At 37.7% G+C, this 20,671-nt stretch overlaps 1 protein-coding gene across 1 annotated transcript in view; it reads left to right on the top strand.

Moving 5' to 3' along the window:
- LARS2 (leucyl-tRNA synthetase 2, mitochondrial) overlaps positions 1 to 19,454 on the top strand; it is an 86,964-nt gene extending 67,510 nt beyond the window's left edge. Inside the window, exons 17-21 of the mRNA XM_059818457.1 lie at positions 1,369 to 1,538; positions 2,580 to 2,657; positions 4,754 to 4,865; positions 13,363 to 13,490; positions 19,091 to 19,454. Of these exons, the coding sequence (XP_059674440.1) occupies positions 1,369 to 1,538; positions 2,580 to 2,657; positions 4,754 to 4,865; positions 13,363 to 13,490; positions 19,091 to 19,270 (668 nt within the window). The 3' untranslated portion in view covers positions 19,271 to 19,454. The remainder of the gene's footprint in view (positions 1 to 1,368; positions 1,539 to 2,579; positions 2,658 to 4,753; positions 4,866 to 13,362; positions 13,491 to 19,090) is intronic.
- Positions 19,455 to 20,671: the final 1,217 nt, after the last annotated feature.

Raw genomic sequence — 20,671 nt, 5'->3', positions numbered from 1 at the left:
GGTTCTCAGTTGCCATGATCCTTCTCTTCACTGGATATGTTTTGATAGCCTTTTGAGGATTGCCCTCCAGACTAGATCCCTTGTCTTTTCAGTAGTGGACATGAAGGCAGGGCCCCACATCATTCTCTCCCCTGTCCCCTGGTGTGGGCAAGCAGTCTTCCAGATTATGCGGGACCAGATGTGGCCAAACTTATCCAGTAGCTTATTACACCATTACAACAGTCTGGATAATGCTAAGCCTGCGGTGTCTAGATGATCTACGTGCTTCTGGTATGAGCAGGAGATGGAAAGTTTGTGGACAGCATCATACTCCCAGTCCCACCTATAAGAGTTCAAGAGGATCACGCAGACATACTCAGTCAGGTTGTATTTTACTGTTCCTAGATGTGCAGGAAGTCTTCCATCTAGTGCAATCAGACAGATAATTCACCTGTATTACAGTCACTCACATGTCTTTTACTTCTCCCGGTTTAGTAGTAGACCTGGCAGTCTTCTCAAGCGCAGTTGCTGGAGCAGAATTGGAAGCTCTTGCCAGTTGGGACATCTTAGGATATGTTGATACTGTGCAGTGCAGTGGGATGTAGTGCTGTGCAGTCTAGTAGAAACACAACACATCTGGAAGAGAGAGCTAAAGCCGTATCAGTGCCACACCTCAAGCCATACCTTCATTAGTAGCTCTGCACCACACCACGTGGAGGACCTGGCTGTGAGCAGCAGTAGCTTGGGTCTCTCTGTAGCATGGTCACAGAAACACATTCTTAGAGCATCCATGGCGCGGGATCGGTGCCTGCAGGGTCAGGGTGAACAGCTTTATAATCTCCCCATCCAAAACTAAGATGTGTCAAAAGATGGTACCACAGATCAGAGCCTATACTCATTAGCACAGTAGCATCTCTGTAGCAACAAAAGTATAAGTAATTACTAAAATCGAATTTTAGAAGAAACCTTTCCATTTAAAAAAACACGTGTGTATATATATGTATGTTTGTATTCTTCCATGAGTCTGAAAAATGAGAGCGTGTAGAAGAACTGGTTTTTTGAGTCATTAAAACACGAGATGAACATTCTAACATTGACATAACGTTGGGTTATTTTACTGATTTAGCAAATATTCTTGCTGTATAGATGTTTTAAAGTCATTGCAGAAAAATACTTTTGTTTTATCTTACTGATTTCTTTCCATTAAGGCAACCTGGCATTATTTGTAAAGGCATTTTTTAATTGCATTGACAATTTTCATTTAAAATACAGGGTTTTTTAAAAGAATGTTTAACTCTTAACGTTCAGTTTCCTTTCTGCTTTTCTTTAAAGTTTTGGATTCATTCATTGTAACTGAAATTTGTTTCTGCAATCTTTCATTAATTTCAGCTGATGCTATGCCAGGTGTTCAGAGATGGCAGATGCGCCTCTGGACACTTGTAACCAAACTTATCGAAGCAAGGACTTCAGGAACCATGCCCAATCCTGGGCTTCTGAGTAAGAAAGAGGCGGCTGAAGCCAGAAAGATCTGGGATCAGAAGAATCTGGTGATATCTGAGGTTAAAAGAAATACTTACATAGTTCGTAAATGACTAAATAAGTTGCTGCTCATGCTAAAACCGTATGCTTGCCTTACGGAGTCAAGAGTTTTTCCCCAGATGAGTGGCTTATAAAATAATTTTTAAGTGAATTATTCTCTGTATAAGTAATTTTATTTACCTACAAATCTTATGGGACAGAACTCTTGCAAAATAGTGGGATTTGGATTGGCAAAATTTCTCTGCTGTGTGCCTCCTTTAAAGGCTGAAGTGTTATGGCATTAAAATATTATCAGTCTGGGTTTGGAGTAACTCCATTTCCAGTAGCAAAGCTATAGGTGAGTTATGCAGGTTATCCCTGACGAGAACTTTTGCTCTGTTTGCTTCACACCTCATTATCATGCCTGTTGTTTCGTATAAAATGAAAAAAAGTTGTTGAAGAAAATATTTTAGCGTATCCTAAAAAAATAATTACTGAAATGATTATTCATCTCTTCTTATGTGTTGTCGCATGCTGTGATTAGTGTCAATTCAATTATCCAAGATTCAGAAGGAGACATAAATGCCTGCAAAATTAACTTAAAATATTTTTCTACGGATAAAAACTTTTCCTGATTTAAATTCTGTGGCAAGGGACCTTCCAGGTGTTTTAACAAACATTAGAATTATAATTTTGTTATGGATAGACAAGCTGTCACCAGCATAACTGGATTTACAAGTATGAAGACCTCTTCAAGGGGCAAAGGGAAGATACTTTTTTAAAGGAAACAGAGGGTGATTACTAATACAGAGTTCTAACTGGCATTGATTGAAGCTTTTAAAATCCTGAAACAGAGGGGAACTAGTCAACTGAATTTTTATATGATTATTATTTTCCCATCCACACACGTGCTTGCATGTAGGATGTGTTTGTATGCTGAAGTGATTTTCATGTAAGAGGTAAGATGGGCGTATTTCACAAATTGAAATTGATTAGCAATAATTATTTTTCATTTTAAAACCCAGTATTCCATGTTTGAGAATTTTGAGTAATTAGTGACAAACCTTTTCTTTTAATACAAGGTAACAGAGTACTTCACAAAGGATCATTTATTCAATGCAGCTATTTCTCGATTGATGAGCCTCACTAACGTACTCCATGTAAGTACGCGATATGAATGAAGGTATTTTTCTCTCAGACTGTGTTCCTGTGAGTCTTTATACAAAGCAAGAGCTGCCTGAACTATACAGGTCCAGCTTTCCAAAAGTCATTTACTGTCATTAACATTGCTACTAACTCAAGAGCCTCACTCAATTATTTGGTTTAAAAGCAGTACATTCTAGTATCACTGTAACCCTAAAATATATTGTTTTGCAGGGTGGGCTTGATGGTATTAGAGCCACTAGGTTCTGATGTTTACATCTGCACCCTGTAATTTCAAAAGGAATACATTTTGTTTAGCTCTGGTTTTTGTTCTCTTTTGATTTTAAAGAAGTTATGTAGGTAGCTAGGTATAGTACTACATTATAGAATTACCAAACATTCTGATTTAAAGAAAAGGGTTATAAAATCGCACATAATCTTACATTCCTCAGAGACAGCTTTCACCACTGAACTGTCTGCTAGTAATAGAGTTTGCAAATTCCCCTTTTTAAAACAAACGTAAAAATAACAAGTCTTTAGCATTTTTTATTTAGATTATGTTGTTTATCAGCCAGTGGCAAGAGGTCAAATATAACAAACTATTATCATTATTTTTTTACTACTCTTAGATCTGGTTGAGCAATCCTTCAGGCACATAACGGTAACCTGACCTAAACCAGAAATCAATTAAAAATTTGGATTTTTCAACTTCTTTATTGAAATAACATTTTATACTTTATGGATTCCAAGGAGATTATTGGCAAAGTCAAGGAACTTAATAAAAAGATAAGTAAGGCATCCACAAGTGCTGTACTGAAATAACTTAAGTCTGGGATACTGTGTGGTGTTGGGAAGGTGACACACAGTTCTTTACCTCCAGTTCAGTGATTCATACGCATTTTGGGCTGGTGGATGGTGATGAGTGAATGTTAAAAAATAAAGAAATAAAAATCAGTGTTCTACAGACAGCCAGATGTTGGACCTTTGACATAGTTCTTGCCCAAAGAAGTCAGTGCAGTATCTTTCAAGAACAAGTTTCCATATAGCACGCTGACACTTCCTCTTTTGGTCCTATTTGAAAGGAGGAAGTGGGGAGGTGGGTGAAGATTAAGTACAGAAAAAAGGTAGTAGTTACTAAAACTTACTCAAATCTAGTTTGCATTGATCTCGTTAGTATCAGTGATAAGAAGATGCCATCTGACAGGTCTTCTGTGGTCTGTGTCAAACAAATCACTGGTTTTGGATCATTTTCTAGTAGATAGTTCATCACACCCGTGCAATAATTCTCAGAAGCTGACATGTATTGATATTTTTCTGTGCTGTTTCATTAGAGAGGTGAAATACAAAATAAATGCAGAATCTGAACTTACCATGGGATGTAATCTCTCTGAGTCAAAACAGAGGCAAAGGAAGAAAAAGTTTATCCGACTACTTTTAGTGCTAAATCTTTTCTATTAAGATACAATACAGTAATGAAGGTTCAAATTTTGTCAGTCTGGCACCTTTTGCAAGAAATTTAAAATTATCTGTACTAGAGAAGCTGAAAAGCAATCTGAACACTGAACTGTAAAAAGCTGTGCTGCACTTTTCATTCCCAAACCTTTCTTCAGCTCTAAAACCTCACTTAATCACTAAATTCCGCTTTACTTAAGCCACTCAAGGAACCCATACAACTGAACCTTGTCCCAACAAAAACTATGCTGCATTCAGCACAGTTTGACTTTTTCATATGAGTACTTCACCTTTTCTCAGATAGTTCTGATTTTATCTAAGATTGCACTTCTAGAAGTGGCAGCACTCAATTTTTTATGAGGGCCAGTGTTGTCTACATGGGTCTGGGTTCAGACACCTGTACCAGAGCAGATCCCCAAGGGTCTGCATCAGCCTCTTCAGGATTAGCTTCCAGGTGTTAGAGAGCACTCTGTGACCAACAGTTGGCTTTTAATTCTCCAGAACTTTTAAGTTTCTAACTTACCATGAAGTTATGCTGTCCTGAGCATAGACGTTGACTTTAGGTTTCACGACTACATTTTCTTCTTAAACTACTTTCCCCTCCACCCCAGAATATTTGTATTAACAATTTATTTTCTTTTCCTTCTGTTTTTTCACTTAGCAAGCTTCTCAGCCTCTTATTCTCCACAGCGCAGAATTTGAAGATGCTTTAGCTACACTCTGCATCATGGTTGCACCTATGGCTCCGCACATTGCGTCAGAGATGTGGAAAGGTATTTCTAGAAATACACTTTTTATTGATGTTGCAGGAAAAAAGGCAAAAAAGTTAACATGATACATCTGTCACTTATCCCTCAATTCTGCATCTGTTTTGTCACCTTTTGTCATAATTCCTAAATGAACTCGAAACTTGTGGTCTGTCTGCTTCTAGTTTCTTTGCATACAAAGGTGGGTTTCTTGAGACAGAGAAAGGAGAAAGAGAAGGGAGACAGAGAAAGGGACAGAGAAAGGGAGAAGGAGGAAAAATTTAAGACAGGACTTGCATGAGGAGTTCGTATGTCAGCTGCTAGCTGCTCCGGTATGTGGATGGCAGTATTAATAGCTGAACCTGAGGACAGAAACAGCCCTTTTTCAAACAACTGTTTCAAAGTCTTTGGACTACGAATACTTTCTTTCAGGAATTCAGGCAGAGAGGACCATGTCACGGGGCTGTATACTAAAAAGACTAAAGGAGCGTTCAGTGAAAGTCCTACTCCTGGAATATTTTCCAGAGACTGAGGGAGGTTATGCTGCAAATTAACCTCTCGCGGAGAGTGGGAATGGTAGACAGGAAATCTTTTTTAAGCTCTATCACAGTTATAAACCTTGAAGTCTGAATCCCAAGTGGGCTAAGATGCATGGTACTCCTACAGTTAAAGCCTGTGAAATAAGGGATGTGCATGCCAGAGTTCAGCAGTTGCTTTTAAGGTTTATTGGGAGAAGTCCCAAGACATATGTGGGAAGATAGGAATATATTCTGCATTATGACTGGCCACAGATTGCTGTGTGGTTTTGGACCTAATGTTAGCTTTTGGATACTGTTTTAAGAGTTTTATTTTCCACAGTCATCCTAAAACTTCGTGCATTCAAGTGTTTACAGAGCAGACCTACTAAATTGCTTGTATTTCAGAGCTGTGCATGGCCCTGTAATAATGTTAACTGCCAAAGAAAGACTGTTCTTGTTCAAAGCAGTAACATAGGGGTAGAGACTCTGGAAACAGCAAGATATGTTGGGGAGAGTGGGGTTTTTTCTGTATTTTCATTTCTAATGTTTCTAAGATGTCTTAAAAGCTTAATTGTTTAGAATAAACAGCGGCATCAGACATGATCCATTTGGAGAAAGCTACTTCTGGTCAATATTCTCTTATAATGTGAAGTACCATCTAATTAAAATTATACTTAAATGGAAGTAATGGTCATGATTTTGTTTTCCGCATTGGTTGAGATGGAGGCAGAAGAGGTCCAGGCTCATTACTTACACATACAGTGCCTTGTTAACTTGAAATTCAAATAAATGTTAGGGAATACAGAAATATCAAATATGTTTGATAAAATGACAAAGAACAGTAGGATGTCTTAATTAACCGAACTTGTCAAATGAAAAGCTTAATCCTGTAATGTTTTGAATGTTAGAGAAGGAAGTCTTTTCTTACTACTAGAATCACTGGAGAAGGATAAACATTTTCTGGATCTCTCTCTGATGTAAGAATGAAAAGGAAGCATAATGAAAATTGGGAATGTATTGTCCTCTGCTCCTGTATGCATTTAAAGATAAAATTTTGCTTGTGTGGTCCAAAGACTGCATTGTGATTCAGTGCGACTAGCATACAAAAACATTTTGTGGCTGTTATTGCCTGAAGAATTTTATGACTAAACATGAAAATCACATTCTCTTTTAGCATGGTCATCATTACATTACATGAAAGTTATTAAACAATTCTATCAGGAGAATGTATGTACATTTAACTACTGCGTTGTGGTAAGAAGGCTATATTATTTTGAAATATCCAACACCTAGCAATTCTGTCCTGGGATTGGGGTTTCTGGTGAAAAATGTCCAACTATATTCTAGAGACAGCTTCCCCAAGTTTATGTTCTGAATTGCACGCTGGTTCCACCAAGTCTTGTTGCTTTTCTGATGTAACCAATTTCTTAAACTTTATTATGTATAGGTGATGATGCTTGCTTATTTTAAATAATTTCAATATAAAAATTAAGCTTTTTAAATACTCCATTTAGTTTTCTTTGTGCTTTAGTTCTCCATACACAGTCAGAGTAAGTCTCTCTTTTTGTACCTTGGCTTTGCATCTAAATGTAGGGATGGTGCTGTTTCCTCTCTCATAAACTAGTCAGGAAAAGAACTGTATATTATTAGGTCTATAAATAGCACCTATAGCAGTGGACCCCACACTTTGATGGAAGGCTCTGTCTGCTATGGCAATGCCAATAATAAACAACACATAAGCAACATATTTATAATTAAATACTGACATTTCATTCCAAAAAAACCTGTATGCAGCCTTTACATTTTGTTTGGTTTAGTGATTAAAACAAGGAGCATTTTTCTTTCTACAGGGGAAAATGAAACAGGGAAATTTGGAAGCCCTGTATTTAATATCAGACAGATAATTTTACAGTTGAGTAGGAAGGCAGATAGGAACAGTGATTTGTTGTGTTAACTCTGAACCACATTGCACTTCCTTGTGTATTTAAGCTTTTTTTGAAGAAAAAGGATTTGCTTTCTTATCAGTGTTTGTCATTAGAAAGTTTACTACATAGTCAGACATGCCTAATATTAATTTTACTACAGCCTTAAAAAAGAGAGAAGAAAAGAGCATCCTTACTAATTTCGACTGTTTGCATTGTGCTTCACAGGATGAATAATGTTTAATTTACTGTTGCATTGTAATCTCTCCTTTTGTGCTTTGCTGTTCACTGATTATGGTCAAGAAACATTTAAGAAGAAATTACAACAGAATTTAAAACTAAATGTGAAATAATGACAACCTACAATAAGACCTTGACTTAACGTATTGTATTAGGTTAAGTTAATTCTGCCAAAGATTTGAAGACAATTAAACCACAGAACTATAGAACTTTCTGGCTAAGCACGTGGAATGAGGCTTTGTGGAGGTAATAAAATAACTTTTGACAACTGGAAGCTCTTCTGCAGGTGCATATGGTATTTTTTCAGTTTAAATGACAGGTGTGCTGGAAATTGAAAAAAATCGACCAATCTTTTTTCCTTTTCTAGTTTTGGAATAAAAAGCTAGGCAAAATAGGCTATCATCTTTAAATATTAAAATCTTGAAGGATCTGATTTCCAAAAATATCTCATACTGTTAGTTTTATTCAGTAATTACATAAAATACTCTCCTTTGCTCAAAAAAATATTTAACTGCAAAACATGATAAATTTTAAGTATCTAACACATTTTCTTAAATACTTGCATTCTGAATGCATTTCTAGTTAAATAGCAAAAAAATGTGGTTTTTGCATTTGAATTGTTTTCCATTTCAGTCTAAAAGCTATTTGACACAGATCACAATGAAATGTTAAAAAAAATTGCAAATCAGTGTTTTCTAATACAATAGCTTGTAAAAATTAAAACTTGGCTAAGTGTATAAACATGTATGTAGGTATCCTCTTGATTAGCAAGAAAGTTCTTTACAGCTAGATTTAACTGCAAGCCAGTCCATCTTACTGACTGCCAACCAATGAAAATATTAGGAAAATTACAAAAATAATTTTAGAGTGTTAATTAAAGATGCTTTGCTTGACATTTTATGTAATGACTATCCTGCTCTGTAGGAGTTGCATCACAGTTCATTCGAAATTTTAGCTTTTTAGTCCACTATGTTTTCTTAGTTTGTTGATAAACTTTGCAAACTCAGAACTTCAGTTTGATAGCCCAAGGATGCTTCTGATGTAATGTTCAACTTTTAAGTACAATTAAAGTAAAATTAGGTAGATTCAAGATAGAGCCATTTTTGCTCTTCTGCAGCTGAAGAATTATTCTCCCATGGGGTTTAGTTTGTATGTGACCATCTTGTTTTCATGCATCAGGTAGGACTGAAGAGTTTGGTCCCTTTGTGAGCTGGATGAAGAGCGTACTTCAGTATTGGCAGTGAATATTTCCAGTTTGAGTCAAGGGAAAAGCTGCTTGAATGCTGCTTGATAAGTGCCTCACCTTTCAGCAGCTGAACAATAGTAACCCAGTGCTTTGATATTTTGTGTGTGAAGTAGTTCTTTCTCCTGCTTAGAGGAGGAACAGTTTTCAGTATTTTGGTGTGTCAACCTAATGGTCTTAATTGTGCAGTGAATACACTGGTTTATCGCTTAATAACGTAAAAAGCGACTGTAGCCCCTCAGTGTGGGAAGAGTTCATCCGGCTGATATCTTGGCAGTTTATGAACACTAACAGGATGAGGAAATCTGTTTCCTTCCTGAAACCTTGTATCTGAGGAATATACAGACACCACTGGAGACTTTTTTTTTTAGTTTGTTTGTAGTAGTACAGTATTTTGCTGTCTAGACAAGGATATGAAACTGCTTATTGTGAGTTGTTAAATTTTTAATAGAGATGGCACATGAAAGATATACACTGATGAAAAACACATCTTAAGGTGCATTGAAATGAAACATAACTATTGGAATTTGTAATGTATAATAGTCTTCGCAACATTTTAACTGTCATTGCAATAGCTCTATTGCAAGAATTTCTTCTTCTGAATTCAGTCCTTGCTCAAGAAGCCTTCTGTAAAGAATAGAGCTGAGTAGAAGCTAATTGATGTTGCAGTTTTTAATTGAAAATCTGAATGCAGAAATCCCCCTTCGCTAATCCAAGAAGAAACACGATTTGCAATTAACGAAGTATTTTTTTCACTCAAGAGTAATAACCCAAAGTGAAGGATAGTAAGTCCGTACCAATGGCGGAAGGCAGATCATTTTCAGGTTAAAAGGATTCACGTGGAGTTTGCTGAATTGGAAACCCATTCTAGAGTTAGCTTTTAGTAACCCAGGCTTTTCACAACCTGCCTTGGTGCTCCACATCTGTCACTAGGGAACGTATAAAATGAATCCCCTAGCCCTGTATTGAGTAAATGTAAGTTTTCCTGACTTTACCCGGTTCTGTACTACTATACCAGCAGTACAGTACAGTTTCTTGCCAAGCTGTCTGGAAACAGCTGTTATTGTATTGCCATAATTTCTTTGAGATTGCAGACCATTTCACATGTGACGGGCAGACATATTCCTCCTGGGCTGCAGAAAGGTATTTCGGATACACAACTTGCCTGAATCTGTCAAATAGGAAGATTCATTAAATAGTAAAAAAGCTTATCAAGAACAAAGTAATATGGTGACAATCTTCTCCTTGGAAGAGGCTGCAGAGATGACTAAGATACTGACCCAGAATGCATCTCCACTTACCCTTACACACTCCTGCTCTGAGCTTTTTAAAAACTTTATCTGCTCATCTGCTAGTGTGGTGGATTTTTACTTAACACAGATTTCTTTTGCTTTGATTTAGCTAAATCCAAAAGTTGGACAGCATTTGGATAACGCACCTTCATAGTCACCTTATACTGCCCCCTCTGATCTTCTTAGATCTCCTGTTAGAAAATCCCTAGTCCTAAACTCTGATACTGGCGCTGCTTCAGCTGCTTTCATTCACTTCCTTTTATCACCCATTAAGACTTCCGTCCTCCTTGCCTTTTCTGCTTTGTTAACCTCTCTGTGCCGGCCCTTGTCCCATGCCAGCTCTTACTCAGTTTACTCCATTATCACATCTTTTTCTTTCACCTACATCATTTTGTGTCAAAGTAGCTGCACTATTGCTGGAATTTTACAGATAATTTTTTCTAGTGCTTTTTTTCTGTAAGACTACAATTACCTTGCTGTCCTAACTTACCTTGCTGATACACGAATGCTTTCACATCTTCCTTCTTAAATCTCTTTAAAATGAGAATCTGCCTTTCCCCCCCAAAGAGCACCTTAGTAGTGCTTAGTAGAAGTATTATGTTTATGACATACTCATGTAATGCTAATAAAACATTGCCATGAGCTGAAACATCTTGTCCCCTCTTTCTCTCAACTCACTTACAGTAATATAATATGCATTTAACTTGGTATTTTTAACTTGGGCTCCAATGCTGCAAGTTACTCGTTAGGCAAACCTTGGTTTAGTATTAGTTTGCTAGTCAGCAAAAGTCCATTGAAGCAGATCCAATTGCAGGACCAGGGCTTCAGGTTCAGCACAAGTGTTGTCCTTGATCTGTCCTGTATAGATGTACAGATGTGTACATATAAGTAAATGGCTTACAGTAAGTAAAAATGTACTCAGGTGGCTTTCTGTCCTACGCCTGCAAGAGAATCTATGGTCATAAAAGCAACGTATGTCAAAAAATGGAAAGCAAAATGCAGTGTTTCATAATGTGCACTTCACTAAGTGCTTTCCAGTACAATAAAAACAGGTTTTTAATGTTTTCACAATAAAAGTCTGTGAAATGGTCAGTTCTTAACTTCTCAAACAGCGCTTTTGTTTAACATCTCCGAATCAAGTGGAAAGGCTGGAGGAGGGTTCTGCCTAGGTCCTGACACGTGGGCCATCGCCATTCTGGATCAGAGTGATGAAGTTTCTGGGTTTTTGTGTATTGCATTTTGAAAATGCAAACCAAATTACTGTGTTTTCTGTGTTCTACAGCTCACAAAATGTGAATTATGGCAGGAAGCCAGACAGGCAACATAACTAAAACCTTCATTTTGGTTTCCTGTCAAACTCTGTTTTCTGAAACTAGTTCTGTTGACTTTTGCACTTTTTTTTTTAATACGTGTGAGCTCATAGCTCATTTTGTAGCAAGAAGACAAACCAAAAGATAGACATCGTGCTTAGTCACACTTTATCTGCTTCAGAATACATTTTAATTTTTTTTTTTATTAGTAGGTTTATTAGGACTGATGGCCTCCACAGGGATTAAAAGTGACCCTGGTTTTGCTTTCGTAGATAGACGCTCTTGACTTGTGTAAGAAAGTAGTTTTTAAATAGTTTGAAGAATCCACTTCAACAGGAAAATAAGGAGTAGCCAGTACGCATGCTTCTGCCACAAGGCATGTGATCAGTTGGAAAGAAATGAGCTCATCTGGATGTTCAAAAGCCAAAAAGGGAAGAATCTAGCAGCTGTTGTCTTTAAAGTTAACGTGATAATGAATCACCAATGCGAAGATTTTTTTCTGCTTGACTTCCCATCTTTTGCTCTTTCAGTTTCTGAGCTACTGTCGCAAGAGAAAAAAAATACACAAATCCAGATCCGTTAAAGTGTTTTAATCAATTATTTACCTAATAAGGTTCTAGGAAATGTGCACGTTCTTGCTTGCCATTAGAAATAGCTCCCACCAGTCCACCCCACTGCCCTTATCTGAATCACTCAGCAAAGAGCAAGGCTGTGTGTCATTTTACCAAAGTGCTTTGTTTGAAAAAGTGCTGACAAAAATCTGACGGATTTTTCTGGAGGAAGTCGCATTCCCTTTACCTCTCTGTTTGCTGTTATTCACTGTATTAGTCTAAACAATCCAACTAGGTAAATTCATGTATGTATTACGCATAGGTTGGTTTTGCTCCTATGTCTGCCATCGTGCTGTGTTTTGAACAGCTTCAGGTGCCTCAGTCTCAACAGTGAATCTTGTGTTGATGGGTTTTCTTTATGCTCTTGCTGGAGTTTCCCTAAACTAGTTGAGATTTCAAATACATTTTACAGTTCTAGATGAAGCATGTGCTTATAAAAAGTTTTAGTCTGTATTCTTATTCATACACAGAGAATGGTTTTAATTTTAAAATCCCCTGACTTCGTGAGAATCGCAAGAGCAATCATCATCAATATTGATCATATTTGACAGCCTCTTGTTAAGTGAAATATTTTTATTTTGTCCTACAGCTGGAGTAAACAGCAACATAAATCCCACTCAGAAGGTTTTATTCAGTTGAAGAATGCAGCTTCAGAATGAACTGCATCCTATTCTCCTATTACTTAAACAAATCAGGAATGAATTGTCTTGGGGAGAGCAAAGCCTATTTAATGAAAGGATATGATTTCTAGCCATTTTAGGAGGCCTTCGTAAAAAAATCAAAGGATAAACCATTTCAGAATATATGTATCGTAAGAAGGAGAGCAAGCTGTGCAAGGTATTCTTACGTAGCACCTTTAATTTGTGAGAAAATAGATACTTCACAAAATATGAGAAAATCTTGCAAGTAGCTTGACTTGCAAATTTAGAAACTATCCAGCATATTACAGATGGTAAAATAATAAGCCATACTTCTGTATCATTCTGAGTTGATAGTAAAATCTTAATCAAACTGGTGGTGTTATTGAAAAAAATGCAGTATTATCATTGACTTCTAGAAGTAGAGGTCAGCTTGTGTTGCAGTATTACAGTTTAAAATAATAAACAGTGGTCTGTGCTTTTGGCAAAGTTTTGGAGTGCTAATCCAAATCTAAAATGTGCCCACAACGTTCATGTTAGCATCCCTACACATGGTATAAAATAAGCGCTTGAAAGATGTATATCTTTCTGTTTATAATGTGCTGTATGCTAATCTAAACAATGTTATTCCCTCCTAAGGGACTTGCTTTTAAAGTCAGCTTCATTCTGATCTTATTTATCAAACAAATTCTGAAGATTGAATGTTCTGGTTACAGTACAGATGAATGTTTAACTGGTTTCGCTTTCCAGGTTTGGCACATATGCAGAATAAACTTTGTACTCATCATCACTGGGATGTTGATGTGCTGCATCAGTCCTGGCCCAAAGTAGACCCAGAGTACCTTCAGCCATCAGATATTGTGGAGATGTCTGTTCTGGTAAGAGCATTTTCATTTATTTTCAGCGGTGGTCAGTTAATGCATTACAAGCTCAGAGGATGACAAAATTTCTGCTCTTGTGGAAGTCAGTTCCCTTCTTAGGTGGCTCAGTGAAAGGTCAGGTAGAACAGAAGCTGCAATTACCATTGTGCTAAGTAATTAAAATGTTTTCCTAAATGAAAAAATTTAGCAAGTCTGGAGGGGAGATGATCTAAATAGAAATCTTTTTGAGTGAGTGCATATTAGTACCTGTGGAGATTTGACCAATGAACAGCTGTGGGCAAGGATGGTACAGTCAAAACTATGATCAAAATACAAGTCCCTCCAGATTTTTTGCCTGACGGTGCATTTATAATCTTGGCCCTGTACAAAAATGTGTAATTAGATGACATTTCTTGTGGTACCTGTAGTGCTATGGTTGCCTAATACAACCTATCATAAGCTGGGTTAAGTTGCTGTGATTTTTGCCAAACGATGTTTCCCGTCTGCCTCGAGCTGAACTTCTGGCACATTTCATCAGAGCGTATTTGCAGGACTGAGGCTGAGGAAAAACAGGTATCTTGGCTAATGTTAGAACTGCATTCCAGTTTCTCTTTGAGCTCTAACTCCTTTGTGGTCTAGGGAAAGAGCTGGCAGTTCAGTGCAAGAGTGGACTTCTAACTGCATTTAGTTAACCTGTAATTTTCTAACGTGTATGAGCACAGGCACAGTGTAGTATACTGTCTTTTTTCCCTGCGCCTCTAGTTAACTAGTCTGCGTTGCTAGGCATGCTCCCAGGCATTCTAAAGCTCCCAGGCATTCTAAAGCTTTATCGTCAGATGGAGCACAGTAGCAGCAAATGCCACTGCAGGCCATAGAGGGACTGCCTGGAGCCAAGGGGGTGGGATCCATGAGTAGTGTCCCAGCTCCTCCATCGACTGACTCCTGGCCAACTTGCATTCAAGTTCTTCACGTGCAGGCATTATGATAGTCTCTAATTACGTAGTTGCATACTATTAGATCTGCAGGACTCCTGCCTTTTTCACTGCTCACCAAAGAATAACCTTTAATCTACCATGCAGACATTTTAAACTTAAATGTTTTAAATTAAATTAAATGTTTCAACTTAAACACTTTTTGTGTTTCTGGACATTGAATGAGATGGAGCCTCTAGAAGAAACATCATTTGGTTACGTAAAACTGCATGTTCTGTGTGTGTAAGAGAAACAGAAGCAATGCATTTTATCTATTTTATTCTGTTAGCTTCTTCAGGTAGAAGGAGTAAGGCAGTTGGGTTATTTTTGTTCAGCTGGGGGTTTTGAGGAGGGAAGAGATTGGTTGGATTTAGGGGAAGTGATGTTGCTGTAGGTTTCCTTAATCTAAGTATCTTTGCAAATAATTTCATATCCTGCCAGATCTCTCAGTCAGTCCACTTGAACAGAATGACAAATGCTGCTAAAACACTGATTTTTTTCTAACATACATCCTTAGCAGAGACCACAGCGTATATATTTTTGGAGGAAATTTTCAATTGGCATCTTTTCCCAATCCAAGGAGAAGGACTTAAGTGCCAACTGGGGTTAATAGCAGACTTAGCCTAATAGTGAGTTACTTACTTTCTTCCTTCCTTCCTTTTTCCCTCTCTCTCTCTCTTTTTCCCTATCTCTCTCTTTCCCCCCTCTCTCTTCCCCCTCTCTCTCTTCCCCCCCTTCCCCCTTCTCTTCCCCCCCTTTCTTTCTCTTTCTCTTTCTCTCTCTTTCTCTTTCTGTCTTTCTCTCTTTCTCTCTCTCTTTCATTAAGTGATAAGCATTTATTTATACCAGTGAAAAGGTCATACATCCACAAAAATCTTCACTGAGGTATAATCACTTTGCTGAAGCTTAAAATAAACCTTCACCTTCAAGCACAGCTAGCAAACATCTTAAATTCCAGTGTTCAGTTTATAAGGAAGTCAATGAGAAATTGTGTAATTCTAGAAACTTCTTTGCGATTGTGGTTAAAGCAAACATGTTATTAAATATATCTTTAAAATAAAACTTCAGCAATACAGGGAAAACTCTGAACTCAATGTTTTTAAGACTATACAACTGAACATGAAAATGCCTAAACATTTCACTGATATTTTTCTGCTGACTTTAAAGCTTGCTTCTCAAAAAAAGAAACCAGAAAAATAACAATTAATTTTGCTTGAAACAACCATTATGAAAATTATTTTTGTTTCTTTTCCTGGTTGACTTTGTCAAAGCCATAGCCTTGTGTAGAAGTCTTGTAATAAGAGAAAAAGCAACCCCTGTGTTCTCAATCATATATTCATGGAAGAATATGATGTATGTAAACACCTTCCTTAGTTCTGAGAAAGCAAGTGACTGGAAGACCAGAGAGACAAATTCCTTTTTCAAACTGGGAATAATTCTTAAAAATAGTGCATGGGGGGTGTGCCTGTAAGAGTAAGGCAAATATGGAGGAGCAGGGAGGAATCATCATAAATGTGAATATTTTAAAGTCTTGTGGACACTGTAGGTTTTTGTATGGCTGTAAAAATAAATTGCCCTCATTAAACCAAGAAACACTCAACATACAAAGGAACTGGTTAGTTGCAAAGAGGCAGTGTCTCTTCACAAGGCTGCACAGCCACACTGAGTCTTTGGGCCACAACCCTATTCTTCTCAGGACATCAAACTGCCTCCGGCTGCCAGGGATTTGCCTGCTGAGACATTATGGTTTTATTTCTTTTGACACAAAATACTTCATTATTTCCTGTCTGTGCTGGGGTTATGTCTTTCCATATTTAACCCAAAGCAGCAAAACCAACCAACTTCACTGCATCTTTGGCTGACACAATGCAAATTTCCTATAAGAAAGACATTTAAATTCACTGGATATGCATGGTATCTGTTATTCAAAAAGTTATTGCAAAGTTCAGTATTTTTAATCATACCGTATATTGTCTATGCTGGGAAAAATCTGACCTGAATGTAGTGTGCCTTTCATCCAATGAACACGCTTCTGACTAGCATTCCTCACATTTTCTAGGTGGTGCAGAACTGTTATGGTCTTATAACTGATGTTTTTATAAAATAAAAAAAAGTTGGTGTCATTTTTCTTGTTTTCACATATGAGGAAGGCCTAAAAGTGCACAGATATTTATTTTTCTTTTTACTTCTCAGAAGGATTATGAATCAATGGTAAAAAAATATTTGAGTTGAACTAAAAATTCCTCTCTGCAGCCTCCAGATGCTTATTTTTCAGTCTTTTATGATTTCATTTCATCCTTCATAACCTCTCTAGTTCCCTCTAGCTCCCTGTAGATCCAAAATTATCTAAAATGTCAAATGTTTAAAAAAAAGACAAGAAAAAGCAACAGCTTCCTTCCTCAGGGGACAAAAGGACCCAAGTCTCATTTATTTCTCCTCTTGCAGTTTGTCGTGGTTTTTCAGAGAAACAAGGCTGCCAGCACCCAAGTTTCTTGTGCTGGCACTTTTACCTGGAGCTGCCAAGGGTTATGCTCGTCAAGTGAGATACAGAGAGAGAGATGGAGGCATAGCAGAAGTTATTTGTCCTGCTGAGAATCTAACCCCTCGACTAAAAGAATACATGACTAGGATGCTTGCGCACAGTGTGTGATTAAATCTGCAGATGCTTATTTTAAGAATGGCATTAACACGATTGACTTTGCATCATGATACCTACGATACAATGAGAGCCATGCTGCAAACGTGCTGAAATCATAACCAAGGATAGGATTTTCAGACTCAGCTCGCAGCACGGTGTGGGAAGGTCAGGAGAGATGCTGTGGGAAGGTACACAGTGTCAGGTCGCCGAGGCTTCTCGACCTTTCTGGGAAAACACAACTGCTAGTAGTCATTTATTTACTAAGTTGATTTAGACCGCTTGGCTTTTCTGTTGAGAACACCAAATAGGCTAGTTGTGGCAAGTTTCCCCCTGCCAACATCCATCCACTGGGACATATTAATTGCATCATGGAGGGCAGTGAATGACATTTTAACTAAGCAGGCATAGTTTTGAACTGCAGGCTGTGTGTCCTAGCAGCGAGCTCACAAGCTTGCTTTATATTCTCACTAAAACTGTATCGGTTTGGATTTTAATGTTTTCTTTTTCCTGTTGGATGTATTTCTTCTCTGAAGTGCCCTGTCAGAAAGAACTACTTGTATTTATTTTTCACAAAAGCTTTAAAAATGAACTCCTCCTGTGTTTTTCAAGGGATTTACTTTGCATGAGGTGCTAAAGGCAACGTTTAACATAGCCAGCCTTTTATGATACCATGTTACGGATGCATGTAGGAATAGTTAAAAGCCTACCTACATTATCACTGCAAACTGATGTCAAGTCTAGTCAAAAAACAGAAATTACTCATCCCAGCTGCATTTGAGACTCCATCTTGTTCCTTAAAAATCTGTCCCAGCTTCCTCTCTCTGAGAATTGCACAGATTATTTTATTTTCAATAAAATACAAATTAGGTAAGTGAAGTAGGTCTCTCTCATTCATGGTATGTTGCATACATGTATCCAGTATAAAATCCAGGTGAAAACCAAGCTGTGTGCATTTTTATGTCCAAGCTATATGAAGCAACAGATGTTCCTTTTAGATGACTGAAAACTCGTTACAATGATGTCTAAAGGTCAAAGATGCAGCAGATTTTTATCCAAGTAATTTGATTGAACTGGATTTAAAAATTCAAATTATTTCATTTGCTAAAATGTTGGATTGATATTCTTTTCATTAATCCACTGCAAGTACTCCATATAAATCTGAAAGCTTTTGTAATAATGAATTTTATGCCAATTCCAGAAGGTATTCACTAAGGTTCTGCAGTCTCTGTTATATACTCTTACTGGATGATAGAAAAAATTTGTAAGACCATTTTATAAATTAAGGTGATTCCCACTGCAGGCCTTACTGAGTTTTACTTACATGAGTCTGCCCTGCTGATGCAAAAGCAGTATGGAAGCTGCTCTGAAAACCAGCCACATGCAGGAAAGCATTACCTTATGAGTGGTTGTCATCTTTGTGGTCAGCGTTGGCTTAATGAGTCATGCGTTTAGTACGAATGCGACATATAATGAGGTAAAGCCTGTTTTTCTAAAAATGAGTAATGATGAATCTTTCAGATATCTTTTCAGCCACAAATACTTTTATTTTAATAAATCTTGCATTTGAATCTCTGTAAGGGATCAGTTAGCTGTAAAGAATCCAAATGGCAGCCTAGCAGTATGCACAAACCAAGATTCCCACCTGACAAACCCTTATGTGCACTCTCATTATTCAGCCTGTCTAACTATCACGTTTTTAAACTTAAAAGGTCACCACACTGCATAGTCACATGCTGCTTGCTGTCTTCAAAACTAAAGACTTCCTGTGGCCACTTCTTCAATTTTCCTTGAGTACATGAGTCAGAGTTTCATTCTCTTATTTTATGGTAGATGGAGAGGAGGTATGGAGAATTTTATCTTCTACTTAGGAAGTTTGGTGTTGGAGAAAAGAGAGTTTGAGCCACGTTTTTTCCCCACATGTAATGAGATGGGTTGGATTCAGGAAATGAAATTGTGTAAATCAGTCTAGTAACTTCTGTTTTTCTTGTTTTCATGTCTCTCTTTTTCAGATCAATAACAAAGCTTGTGGCAAAGTTTTTGTGCCTCAGCAAGCAGCCCGCAATTCTGAAGAAGTTCACAAACTAGTTCTTCAAAGTGAGCTTGGAGTCAAGCATCTCCAGGGACGAACCATTAAAAAGGCCTTTTTGTCTCCCAGAACTGCCCTTATCAACTTCTTAGTGCAAGAATAGCAAAGGCTCTGCTGGGCTGTAAAAGGGAACTGGAATCTTTTGAGATGAAACCGATTCAAAATACCAGTTACGGTTATTTAAATCTCACGTAACGGTGGGGAAGAAATCTTATTTAAATCAGGTTGCTGCTAAATCTTCATTTCAGCGTGGAGAAATGCGCGGAATTAAAGTTTCTTACCGGGTCGTGTTGAGATGCTGTTTGTCCATATTCTCTGGGAGCACGAGAAGGAAGCACAGAAGAACGAAATTATTTTAACAGAATGTAAATGATACAAAGCGCAGGGCTTTTAGTGTCAGCCTCAGGAATATATCCTATTGGAAAGTTGGCTTGGCTAAATGCAGAGGCAGAAATACGATTCCAAGACTAAAAAACTGCCCTGAGTATGTGCTACACCACATGTTAGGTGCGCTGCAGTCAGTCTTTGCTCCCTCTGTCTCGTGTTTGGGTACCCTACCATTAACTAACATTTTAAGTTGTAAGAAAATGTTACTACAGAGTGTTAATTTAAAAAGGATTTGTTAAGCACTGGCCTTCGGCACAGCAGGTAGTCAGAATGGGGTGGTTTGATACATTTCACATACCTTTCAGAGCCAAGCCAAGAAAAAGGTCAGATTATTTAGCCAAGCCCTGCCTTAGCCAGGATCCTCCTTCCTCGCTGGCATATTTCTGTTGGCTCATACATGAGAGATTCAACTTCAGCAAAGTGCTGGCAGTTGTTTTTGCACAGCACAGAATGGAAGTTACATCCTACGTGTAAGCCATCTCAGAGACTTCTGGGGGGATTCAAGAAAGGGATGAGTCGGCTGCTGGAAACGCAGCAGTGGGGAAGGCAGACAGTGTGCTTCTTGCCTCTACTCCTAGTTCCTGCAGTGCCTAGATCATAGAACTTCAGTTGAAAGCCTTTTTTTTCCGAGGGGTTCATTAAGTGGAAATAGCCATCACGTTTCTAAAAATCAATCAGACTTTCATAAAACACAGCCATTCAACCATTTTATTTGTACACTGCACTGCTGTTATATCCACATGGAAATGTTTATTGTACTTAGCAAATGCTTGAAAAAGGGTTTCCAAAGAGACAATTACAGGGTTCGTTGTGTAAGAATGTCTTTTCTTTAACAGCCATTAAACTAAGTGGTCCAATAAGCCAGCCATTTATGAGCCATTCTGCTAGTAAAGAAGTGGGCTATAAGAACCAGCTAGGCAAATATAGAGGTCTGTATTAACCTTCCAGCCCAGCAGTCGTCCAGACTCTCTATTAGATTAAAAGGAAACCAACAAAAATCTCCCTCTTAACAGTAAGTAAGTCCAACAGATGCTAAGCAACTAGGCTCAAGATAGATGACACTGCAGTGTGAGTACTAGCTAAGCAGTACTGATAGCCATTTTGGTTTTACACATTT

This window comes from Gavia stellata, chromosome 6, assembly GCF_030936135.1.
Source record: "Gavia stellata isolate bGavSte3 chromosome 6, bGavSte3.hap2, whole genome shotgun sequence".
Classification (NCBI taxonomy): domain Eukaryota; kingdom Metazoa; phylum Chordata; class Aves; order Gaviiformes; family Gaviidae; genus Gavia; species Gavia stellata.
The sequence above is the reverse complement of the archived record's forward strand: the minus strand, read 5'-3'. Positions and strand labels throughout refer to the sequence as shown.